This window comes from Glycine max, chromosome 1 (assembly GCF_000004515.6).
Source record: "Glycine max cultivar Williams 82 chromosome 1, Glycine_max_v4.0, whole genome shotgun sequence".
Classification (NCBI taxonomy): domain Eukaryota; kingdom Viridiplantae; phylum Streptophyta; class Magnoliopsida; order Fabales; family Fabaceae; genus Glycine; species Glycine max.
The window spans coordinates 38,324,209-38,337,210 of NC_016088.4; the positions used below are offsets into that span (position 1 = coordinate 38,324,209).

At 33.9% G+C, this 13,002-nt stretch overlaps 1 protein-coding gene across 1 annotated transcript; it reads right to left on the reverse strand.

The window, feature by feature from the left end:
• Positions 1–12,035: 12,035 nt before the first annotated feature.
• LOC100778224 (uncharacterized) lies at positions 12,036–12,648 on the reverse strand. Its single transcript, XM_041015298.1, has one exon. It carries the CDS (start codon positions 12,435–12,437, stop codon positions 12,099–12,101), a length of 339 nt encoding a protein of 112 aa, XP_040871232.1. The 5' UTR covers positions 12,438–12,648; the 3' UTR covers positions 12,036–12,098.
• Between the last annotated feature and the right edge of the window lie 354 nt (positions 12,649–13,002).

The following is a 13,002-nucleotide window of genomic DNA, read 5'->3' on the forward strand; positions in this document are numbered from 1 at the left end:
TTGTGTGTCTATGTTTCTGTCTCTGTGTGTGTGTGTGTGTGTTTCTGTGTGTGTGTGTGTGTGTGTGTTTCTGTGTGTATGTGTTTCTGTGTGTGTGTGTTTTTGTGTGTGGGTGTGTTTGTGTGTGTGTGTGTTTGTGTGTGTGGGTGTGTTTCTGTGTGTGTGTGTCTGTGTGTGTGTTGAAGAACCTGCCCCAAGACACAGCAGACACTTGTGCATACAGGATGCTGCTACTGTATACAGGATGCTGCTGCTGCTGTACCGAATTTCTGATCAACAGAAACAAATCATTATGAATATGGGGAATAACACCAACGGCGGATGGGAGTGGAAGCTATCTTGGAGGAGGGCTCTTTTTGATAGTGAAATTCAAATGGCAGATAATTTCCTTGGAGAACTATCACAGCAGCAGATTCAGCCAAATACGGAGGATAGGTGCAGCTGGAAGCATGATCAAACTGGATACTACTCAACAAAAAGCGGATATGACTTGATATGGGAAGCACAGATGGGAGCTAATCAGAATTTGGACTTTGTGGACATTTGGAAGCTCAAAATACCAAGTAAATCACTGGTTTTTGCTTGGAGGCTAATTAGGGACAGACTTCCAACTAGGATGAATCTTAGAAGGCGGCAGGTTGTGATAATTAAATGAGGTACAGTGCCCATTTTCTATCTGATGAATGGCTATCCCTATGGCCAGATTCTACCCAATTTGTGCTTGATAGAGATTTCTCTGACCATTGCCCCATCCTCTTGAGGTCTACAACAGTGGATTGGGGGCCTACACCTTTCAAAGTAATGGACTGGTGGTTGAAGGACAAAGATTTTCAGAAAATGGTGTCTCATAGATGGGGCAACTATCATCCTAGTGGTTGGGGTGGATATGCTTTAAAGCTGAAACTGAAGTTCATTAAGGGATGCATCAGACAGTGGAGCTTGCAAAATGGTGTTATCAATGTTTCTCAAATTCAGAATTTAAAGAAGGAGCTGAATGACTTGGAAGCTGGTAGCAGTACTGGAATTCTATCTCAAGCTGAGGTGGATTTAAAGAAATCCTTGCAGGAATGATAGTTTGAGTTCAAACTTAGCAAATGGAAGCAGAAAAGCCTATCCATGGGAGGAAGGATAACTGTCATTAATTCTGTTTTAACAGCTCTTCCCATCTACATGATGTCCTTCTTTAGAGTCCCTAAAAAAGTAGTGCACAAGCTAGTCTCAATCCAGAGAAATTTTCTTTGGGGAGGAGATTCTGAAGTGGCTAAGATTGCTTGGGTAAATTGGGATACTATTTGCCTTCCCAAGAACAGAGGGGGTCTTGGGATTAAAGACTTGGCTAAGTTTAATGAAGCCTTGCTTGGTAAATGGGGCTGCGACTTGGCAAATAATCAGGATCAGCTTTGGGCCAGAATATTAATGTCCAAATATGGAGGGTGGAATACTCTTTGCTGTGGCAGAAACAAAGCAGACTATTCTCCTTGGTGGAAGGATTTGAAAAATGTTTTCCAACCGCACCATAGAAACTGCATCTCCAATAATTTGAAGTGGAAGTTAGGTGATGGGAACACAATCAAGTTCTGGAAAGACAAGTGGAGGGAAGAGGATGATCTAAGTCTTCAAGAAAAGTACCCAACTCTATTTCAAGTGAGTACTTAACAGAATCAGAATATCAACTCTATGGGCATCTTATCTGGTAGTAATTGGGAGTGGAGGATACAATGGAGGAGGCATTTCTTTGACCACGAAATTGACACCTTGGCAGCATTCATGACTGACATTGAGGGTATCCAAATTCAACCTTTAACTCGGGATTTCCTCAGTTGGGGGGCTGATCCTGCTGGTTATTGCTCCGCAAAGTCAGCTTACAACCTCCTTAAGGCTGAGGCCAGCTCTAATTCTGAAGACAACAACTATAAGACCATTTGGAAATTGCAAATTCCCCCAAGAGCATCTGCTTTCTCTTAGAGAATCTTCAAGAATAGACTACCTACTAGGGATAATCTAAGGAGGAGGCATGTCGAGCTTCCCTCTTACAATTGCCCTCTTTGTGATCAGGAAGAGGAAACTGTTGGCCATATTATGTATTCTTGCAGGAAAACTTGTGTTCTTTGGTGGGAGATTTTGAGATGGGTTAATAGGATGGGTCCTTTCCCACTTCAACCCAATTGCCACTTCCTGCAATTCTCTCAATGGAGTGGAAACAGCAAGGTAGACAATCGGTGGAAAGCTCTATGGATAGCTTTATCCATGACTATTTGGAAGCATAGAAATGCCTTGGTGTTTAATAACCAGAATTTCTGCACCGAAAAAGTCACTGCTTCAGCTTTATTTCACACTTGGTCTTGGATCAACTGCATGGAGAAAGACTTTCACACACACTTTAATCAGTGGTCTACTTGCTTAAAGGAGGAAATGTCTTAGGGGTTTTTTGTTGCTTGGGTAACCACCTATTGTGGTTTTATCTTATGTAGATGGGGATGGCAGATTTCTGCCTTGTATATTTTGTTATATTTCAGTACATCTAGTACTGACCCTATTAATATTATCAGATTTTTGTTGTGCAAAAAAAAATTAATACAAATTATAATTTTGCTGATAAAAAAAAGATAATACAAGAGAGACAAAAGGGCAGTGGCAGTCACAACATATATATAGACATAGTTTAAATCACAGTAAATACTTCAAAGATATCAGTCCAATGAAACAAAGGTCATGTAGACAGGCATAGCATAAGTTACAAATATACCAGTAATGCATACAACAACAATTTCAAATTAGTTCTCCAATCTAAGATATAAATACCTGACTTTGAGGCTTCAAAGATATAATCAAACCGCTTCCGCAGCAACGCCAATTAGCAGTAGTAAATGATAGCCCTAAAAAAAACCATACAGAAATTAGCCACAGTGTATTTAAAGCCTTTTATGAACAATATGACTCTCACTTCATGGTGATAAATTGACTCTCAAAAGACATTATACTGAGAGTGTATTTAAAGCCTTTTTAAGTCATTCTATCAAACAGCTCATTGACAATTTTTTAAGAATACATATCATACTTCTATCCAGTCAAACTAAAGCAATAACTAATTAATTTAATTAAACAGGGACCAATTTAGATGTGAATCATTAAAGGTAGATGATGGCATTCAAAGAATGATAGCGCCGGTTCAAATTTTAAGAAGAAAAAAAAACAATTACACTATATTTCAATTATAGACAATAACAGTGCCCATCTTAATACCACCACATGGATAGCAACAGAATTAGTAAAACTGCAACCTGCTTGTCCACCCATTAACCTAATTACCCAGTCATTGTAAAGTTTGAAATGTTCTGAACCATAAAATAAAACTGCAACTTGCCTGTTCAGCAGCAGTGGGGCAATTATCATCCTCCAGGATGGGGAGGATATGTTCTGAACCATAAAATAAAACTCCTCAAACAGTGCATAAAGCAGTGGAGCTTAACAAATGGTGAAGCTAATGCTAGAAAAGTTACTATGATTAAAAAGGAGCTAAATGCTTTGGAGAATGTTCTAAATGACAGATCTCTATCCCAAGTGGAAGTCACTCTTAAGAAATCTCTTCAAGTTCAATTGTGGGAGGCAGCTTATGCATATGAATCTATGTTGAGACAAAAGCCTAGAATTAAGTGGCTAAAAGAAGGGGACAGAAACTCTACTTATTTTCACAGATTGATCAATCATAGAAGAAGAAAAAATGCTATTCCAGGTATTTTCATGGATGGTGTGTGGATTCATGAACCTTGCAGGGTTAAAAATGCAGCTGTCCTTTATTTCAAAGACAGATTTTTGGAGGATTGTTCTAACAGGCCAACACTGGATGGTGTTTACTTCTCCTCTCTGGATCTAAAAGACAAAGAAAGCCTTGTGTCCAGATTTAATGAATTGGAGATCAAATCTGCAGTTTGGAATTGGAGATCAACTGTGAAAAGACTAGGAGTCTTTGGTGGGAGACAATGAGATGGGTTAATAGAGTGGGTTCCTATTCCATAGATCCAAAGAATCATTTTTTACAATTCACCCAGTGGAATAGCAAAGATAGTACCAACAAAAGATGGGAATTTCTGTGGCTAGCCCTGTCCTTCTCCATTTGGTACCATAGAAATGCCAAGATATTCAAGAACCAGCCGTTCACTCCTGAAAAGGTCATGGATGATGCCTTGTTCCACACCTGGTCCTGGATAAAATGTGTGGAGAAGGACTTCCAAATGCACTTTAATTTCTGGTCAACCAATCTAAAGGATGTTCTTTCTTAGAGGGGATGGGTTTGTATTTTTGTGGGCTATATTCGGTCTCTCCTAATGGGATGCAGACTGTAATTGTCTTGCTTTTTAACTTTGTATCTTCAGTACACCTAGTACTCAATTTCATATATAATATATTGATTTTTGCTGTGCAAAAATAAATGTCTCTTTGTAATCTGTAGTACCACTACTAATTATCAATATAAATTCTCTTTGCAGTTGAAAAAAAAATATTAAACAGAACAGTACCACAGGTACTGAAAATAAAAGATACAAGACACAAAAGTGTCACCTTCCAAAAAGCAAAACAAACCCAACAATAACCCAACACAAGGACCCCAATACATATAATCAGAAATTTAACCAAAGGCCATCATAAGCACCTTTTGAGGTTCAAAAGGAATGCCATGAAACAACAAGGAATTCCTAAGCAATCAGCAGACCTTTCTATTTCTATTTTTTACACATTTAAAACTCAAACATATAAAATAAAAACTATATAACAAACTAACAAAGATAAAGACAAAAAAAAGGAAATATAAACTCACCTCAGTTGGTGCTGCTGCCCATCATTTCACTCTCACAACAAATAGGAATCATGTACCTGCATGGAAGAAATAATCACACAACACACAATGATCAGAATAAGCAAATGCATATAATTAAGCATGATACAATATCAATATTCATGGAAGTAACAATGACTTGTCAAAAATTTGGATGAAATTCAATATGTAAATCAAAGCTTTGTCCCTGAAACCCTCTGTGTAAATCAAAGCTTTGTCCCTGAAACCCTCTATGTAAATTTGACAGCCTCATGTCTCCCTTCCTGAAAACCCACTAAAAACTGCCTAACCCCCCTGCTGTTACTCCATAATTTATTCTACAATAACTGCTTAAGGCAGTTACATATGGTCCTAAATCACTACACATTCAGTTACGATTAACCCTTTGTGCCTAACTAGGGTTTCGAAACATCACAACAGAGACAGACCATTGAACAATGGATTTTCATCATTAACATACAACAGAGACATACCTTCGATGGAAGCGCAGACACGAACTCCACAAACGCGAACTCGACAATGTGGTTGCAGTCACAGAAGCGCAGCCCAGTTTGCGACAAACACGAACTCAGGCAGAAGGAGAAACAACAATAAAGCCCTGGGTTAAAACGACGAACGCCTAATGTTAAAACGAAAGGACGTACCTCAATGGATAAGTGCCAAAGACGATCTCCACAATGTGGTTGCAGTCACGGAAGCACAGGCGACTTTGACACAAGGAGAAAGAAGAAGAACGATATGGTTCAAGCGCAAGGAGAAAGAAGAAGAACGATAGGGTTCAAGCGCGTGGGTTGTGCAATTTCAGAACTTTAATATATAATGATAACAACATCGGTTTTTTAAAAATAACCGATGTTAACATCAACTACGTAACATCGGTTATAATAAAACCGATGTTAACATTGACTCGATAACATCGGTTTTTACAAAACCGATGTTAACAAAGGCATACTAACATCGGTTTTTCCAAAACCGATGTTAACTAAGTCTACTTATTTACAAAAATGCCACCGCGCTTTCGTTAACATCGGTTTTAGCTATAACCGATGTTAATTGGGCGATGTTGAAAGCTTTTTTTTTAGTAGTGAATTAAGAGAATTTGTCTTGATAATGGTGGTGAATTTGTATCTCATGCTTTTAATGAGTATTGGAATTTATGTTGAACATCCCACAAAACATGTTCATATACTAATGAGATCAAAAAAAATTTATGTCTTCTCGAGGACATACAATCTTGCATGCTACAATATCGATTCACATCATGTCAACAAGTTATAGTTAGTTCTCCCCTTTTGAAATTGATTTTGAATTAGCAACCTTATATTTCCAATTTAATATTTTTTTTCAAATGTGTTGTATATGTTCTAAATATTATTCCAATTGTTCGATCAAAACACACTAAGATGAATCCTCAAAGGAGGTTAGAAATATATGTTGGGAATGAATCTGTGTATGTAACAAAATATGTTGAATCATCAACAATAGATTTATTTACAACTTCATGTGTCGATTGTTTTTTATTTTGAATTAGTTTTTCCAACATGAGGGAGATAGTAAGCAGTTGGAAAAAGATTAGTTGGAATGAATTGTCATTATCTTGATCCTTATACAAAACAATTTGAGCTGAAAGTTTAAAAGATAATTCATTTACAAAGTTTAGTTAAAAGGAGTTTCTAAATCATATGTATCAATTGCTAATGCTCCAATAAAATTTGATGTCTCTGTTGAACAATATTGCAAAATGAGTCTTAGATATGCATGAAGCATGCTAAACACGTTGGTTCCAAAGATAAAAATCATCAATTAATAGAAGAATCTAAAATGTAAGATGACCAAATTGAGGTTATGAGAATGCTGAAAAATTCCTTTGACATAGTTATATATTTTAGTTTCAAAAGAACTCAGGTATCTGAAATTAGTGAAAATAAAGATATCCCAAATTATGTCATGAATAGAATATGATGGAACTGAAATAAACTCAACATTGACAATATATTTGCATATAATATAGCGCTAAACATAATAAATGATATTGAGGATCAAGAAAAGTTCATTAGTGTTTGTTGACAAAGAAATGGTTGGCCAAAATGGAAAGATATCATTGAAGTAGAATTTGACTCTCTTGTTAAGTGAAAGGATTTTGGACCTGTATTTCATACACTTGAATGTGTAAAACCAGTTAGATACAAATGAATTTTTGTGCAAAAGCAAAATGAAAATGGGGAAATTATGATATTCAAAGTATGACTAGATGCTTAAGGATTTTCACAAATATCCAATATGGATTTTAAAGGGACATTCACATGTAGTGAACCAAATATTTGTCAATATCTAATTAGTATGGTTGCTCATGAATGACTCAATTTACATCTAATGGATGTTTTTACAACCAATTTGTTGGCTTTATGAAAAATGACATTCATATGAAACTTCCCGAAGGATTTAATTTGTCCAATAGTGCAAGTTATGGAGAAATCAAATTAAATAAGTTTCTCTATGGATTAAAACAATTAGGATGCATGTGGTATAATAATCTTAGTGAGTATTTTTTAAAAGAATGGTTTAGAAATTGTCTCTTTTGTCCTTGAAAATATTTGATTTTTCATAATTGTTGTTTATGTAAACTACATAAATATTATTGGAACTCTTGAAGAGCCTCCAAAAGCTATAGATTGCTTAAAGAAAAATTATGAGATGAAATATTAGGAAGGAAAAAATTTTGCTTGGGATCACAAATTGAATATTTAGAATAGTTTTTGTGCATTAGGAGGCTTATACAACAAAGATGCTAAATAGGTTTTTCTATATGGATAAATCACATCCATTGTGCACTCCAATGGTTGTAAGGTCTTTAGATATGGACAAAGATAATTTTAGACCTCAAGAAAAGTATGAAGAGTTACTTGGTCCTGAAGTACCATACCTTAAGGCTATAAGAGCACTATTGTATCTTTTAATTATACATTACTTGATATAGCATTTACTGTCAATTTACTAGCAAGATATAGTTATTCACCCACACAAATATATTGAAATGGAGTGAAGCATATGCTTTGTTCTCTTAGAAGAACTATTTTATTCAAAATTTTCCAAGATTTAATTGGCTATGTTGATGCTGGTTATTTGTAAAGATAATTATATGCAGGTTATTTCAACATGTACAAGAAACTTGTGGTTTCTTTTAGGAAAAAGGGCATCAACAATTATATGCATGTGTGAAGATAATGTTGCATGTATTGTTCAATTGAAAAAAGGATACATCAAAGAAGATAGAACAAAACATATTCTACCAAAGTTCTTTTTCATCCATGATCTCCAAAAGAATGGTGATATAAATGTTCAACAAGTTCGTTTGCGTGAGAATCTTAGTTATCACCAAGTAAGACTTTTGAGCTACTTACTCACAAGATTGAATTTCGTGATCTTAAAGATGATTATCTAGATGAAGGGGAGAAATAAATGCATTTTGCCCCTTTTTTTTTTCTTCACCATGGTTTTGTCCTATTGGATTTTCCTGCTAAGGTTTTTAATGAGGAGGATGATAATATATTGAAGAATGATGTACTCTTTTTCCTTCATTATGTTTTTATCCATAAGATTTTTCCTAGTAAGGTTTTAACGAGATACATTCTTCAATAATGGACATCCAAGGAGGAGTGTTATGACTAATCTATTTGTAGTTGTCCATATGTTTTGTTATCTTTTATTATCTTTCATCATTTCTATTTATCTTTTGCAACTTCTCTTAAAAAGAATACATGCAATTATCATTCTCTCTAAACACTTTTTTCTTCTTCTTCTCTACTACTCTCATTATTTTTATGCTCGAAGTTCTATTTTAATTAACAATCTTTAATTATGAGTTTCTTTTTAGTTTTTAGAATACGTTAATGTTTAGACTCTTTCTAGTTTAGCTTTATATTGTATGAAGAGAATTTTGGAAACCTTAATTTGACTATTCTCGTACATAGTCGATAAAAATTAAAGCAATAAATATATGAACGATGAGAGAGATTAAAATAATTAAAATTAATAAAATAATTCTTATAAATTAAATTTCTTTTGAATGTATGAAAACCTGACAGCAACACATTTTATATACAATTAATAAAAACATTTGAAAAAAAATAAAAGTACATCTCAATAATGCTAGGGATAATTTTGAAAATATATAAATGTGGGGACTAATTTAATGTTATTTATTAAATTAATAGGATAGACGTAGTTTTGTAAAGTCTCAATGCGTTCACATATAGAAAAATGATCTATTGACCAGAAGAACTCATGTTCAATTTTTACTGTGTGTAAAATTTCTGAGTCAACAACAACCACACACCAAATCAAGATTAGTGTCTAACTCAATGGGTTGAGAGATACTCCTTATCTTTAACCCAAAACAAAAAAATAAGATTTAAATATATTTTTTTATCCTTAATAAATATCTTTTACGTTTACTCTTTAATAAATTTTTATTTTGTATTAAGTTTTTAATAAAACAACAAATTTATTTTTTGTCCTTGATACTTTTTTAATTCCTAATAAATTAACAACAACAAAAATTTAATCCCTAATAAAAAAAATTATTTGTTATTAGTTGGGATTAAAATAAAAATTCTCTAATTTATCCGACAACAAACACAAATTTCTTTAATTTATCAGAAATTAAAACAAAATATCAATGATAAAAAATTAAAATTATTGTTTTACTAGAGACTTATCATAAAACAAAAATTTATTAGTAATGTAAATGCAAAAATCTGATATTTATTAAGGATAAAAACATATTTAAGATAAAAGAAAATATTAATTAATTTTTTTAATCTTGGTGACTTATCGAAAGAAGTAATTTTTATACTACCTCGGTTCCTTTTTTATTGTTGAAGTTTTGGAGTTTTTTTTTTTTCTATTTAGTTCACTAATAACATCGATAAGCAAAGTTTTATGCGAAAATCAGATGAGAATATAAAGCTTTTATCGAATCGCACGCAACAATTGCTAGCAGGTAACAACTAATGTTTCAACAGGTACCACATATGTCTAGTTAAATGCGGTATTTGATAAGTTCACTTGACAGGTATCTTGTACACTTCCTACTATGATTTTTGAACATCAAAGGGCCTTCTTTTCAGAAATTGGTAGTTAATCACAAAATGCCATCTTCCCCGTTGAAGACTTTGAATGAATTGTATCCTGTAGAAGCTCAGAAGTTTAGGCAGAAAACTTATATATTGCACTAGAGACAGCAAATTCATCTAGAGACACTGCCTACACACAGACTAGGAATTTTGAAACAGAAGAAAAGAGAAACGAAATGAAAGCATAAAGAAATGAAATATTTGCTGCCACATTGAGGCAACATTAAATTCATGTAAATATTTAGAATGCTTAGCCAAGGTAGACCTCAAACTTGAGAAATGGTGAAACTGAACAATTAGTAGCACTCAGTAGTTCCAAAAGATTCATTTAGGGAACATTGACATTGAAGAATATCAAATCAATGGTCCTGTTTCAGCAGAAGATCCAACTATTTATATTTTATAGATTCTTTTAATAGAAAAAAAAAGTTAGTTGTAAAAGAGAGACTACATAGAATAAATGCAGGATAAGATCCTCGTGAAGAAATAAAATTGAAAACAAATAGAGTATCTCTCATCCCTCTACTTATCTGTCAGGAAAATTCTGCTTGAAGAACCCCAAAATGAGGCCGTAAAACCATGCTAAAGGCAAACAAATCTTCTTTATAGATGGTCTGGAAATTTTGCAGCTATAATGGTTGCTTTATTCAGCTAGACATTATCATGTTTGGATTTCAGCTCAAAACCTCCAAGTCTCCAACAAAACAATGGTTTGGACAAAAGCTTCAAGAGACCAGATTTTGCCCAAACTACATTCCAAACACAATATAATAAAATAAGTATTTAGTCTTCTGGTTGATGATTTAAATTGAGAGATTTATCAAGTCTTTCAAGGACAGGTCAAATAATGAAATCATACCAGGAAGAGAAACTTTAAATTTCTTTGGTATAAGAAAGGTATACATTAAAATCAAGGAAATGCACCCAGACATGTGCAAAATCATCCAAATAAAGTTCAAGGTGCAAGCTACAATCCTTTCTGAATCTCTAGGGTCAAACAAGTAAATAAAGTTCTAGATGAAATTAAAAAGGCTTATCAAGAATCAGAATGGGAAAGAAAAGAGTTTTTATTGAATAGTAAGAAAAATACAAAACATAGGAGAGAAAACTCTCCTCCAAGGATTTCCCCTTCACAAAGGATTTCTCCTTTCACTAAGAGCTAATGCTCAATTACAAATGATCCAAATCCAAATCTCCCCCATCCTTCTTCCCCTATTTATATCTAATAAACCCCTATAACTAACTAACTAACTAACTAACTTATTAATAGTCTAACTATGTTAACTAACTTTCCCTTCTCCTAATATCCTAACAGCACACAAATTAGTTCACTGAATATACAAAGGACATCAAGTTGATCCTCCACAGATTTTGGACATCAATTTTGTCCAAAACTGCTATGCAATATCCCTTCACATAATCTTTTGAGAAATATTTCCAAGGCTGTTATGATCACTGCTATGAAATGGAACTAGCTAGCTCAAATTCTTTAACCAAAGAATGTAACATTGCAGGGCTATAGATTTTTCCCCTCACAAATTCCAATTTGAAAAACTTTTAGAAACAGTCTACAACTGCAATTGCGGCCACAACATCAAGAGGTTTAAAGTCTCTGCAACCATATCGCTACTGCAATTGCAGCCACATCAGCCAAATTTGTTGTAATTTGCTGCAATATCAAGGATCACGACAGAAACCACAACTAGGACTGCAATTTAAAACCTTATGCAACAATTCCACTACGATACTTTTATCCATTTGACCTTTCGTATATTGTTCTCAATAATTTTCATTGTTTTTGCTCTTCAGAGATTGTTGGCACTATCAACACATCTTCAACATCTATATGCAGCAGCACACAAATTAAACCACATTCACACAATTCCCTTTAGCTTCACTGACCTATTCAGCTATAATGTCTCACCAAAATCACTCACGCCACACTCCATCAAGTTGCAGCATCACACACATATTTGGTTCATTCAGCCACAACATAAGGCAAAATCATCCACACATACCCAAATAACTTATTAAACAATTATAAAACTTTATTCTAAAAAAATAAATTAAAAAATCCACTTTCAGTATTTATTCAAAATAATAATAATAATCAAAAGCTAACACAAAAATCAAAACACTTGCAGCACAGGTCTCTTCCCGAGCCTTTTGATCTCCCTATCCATGTTGCCAGTAAGCATGAACCCGAACATCTTGAAGTCACACAAGAGGGACCAAAAGGGGTGTCTCAAATCCTCAGGGAAATTCCTCTCTACAAACAAGTGGCTATAAAAGGCACATCCATACCCAGAGAAAGGGACAAGGAGCAAGAACCACCAACTGAACAAGAGAGAGCAGAAGAATAAGAGAATGCTGAAGAGTGTTCCCGCGAAGTGCCAGCGCCTTGTGGAAGCCTTGGAGTGTTGGTTCATGTAAAAGGCCCAGAAATCTTCCAGGCTCCTGAAATTCATGGCTTGGAAGGAAATAAAATGAAAACCAAAAATTTTGAGGTGGGTGAGTGTGAATTTCGAGAGTGAGCTGAAAACGTTTCTGGGTGTTGTTGGAATTGTGGATTGGGAATCAAAGTTGGAATCTTGTTGGTTGAGGATACTGTATGGTGTTTCAATGACAAGTGTCGACCGATACTTCAAACTCTGAAAGGTGAAGTGTTGTGTTCTGGTTGGTGTCAGTCTTGGTTTGTGTTTTTTTATTTTATTTTTAATTAGTGTCTCATGACAGTAATTAATGAATTAATAAATATTCTTTCCGAATTGAAATGAATGAAAAAAAAAATATTTGTAATAGAATAAGATATAAGTAAGTTTTAAGTTTGACCTATTTAATAATACTATATTTAAAATACCTTTTAATTAATTAGAGTTTATTCTAACAACATTCTCTTTGTTATCTTATGCAATTAAATATAAACGATACTTTAAAAAATTAATTAATTTTTTAATTGAGTCTATCAAAAGTAAATAACTATATTTATTTTTTTTTAATTAGTGTAAATAGTGTTTATTCTTATATTTTAAT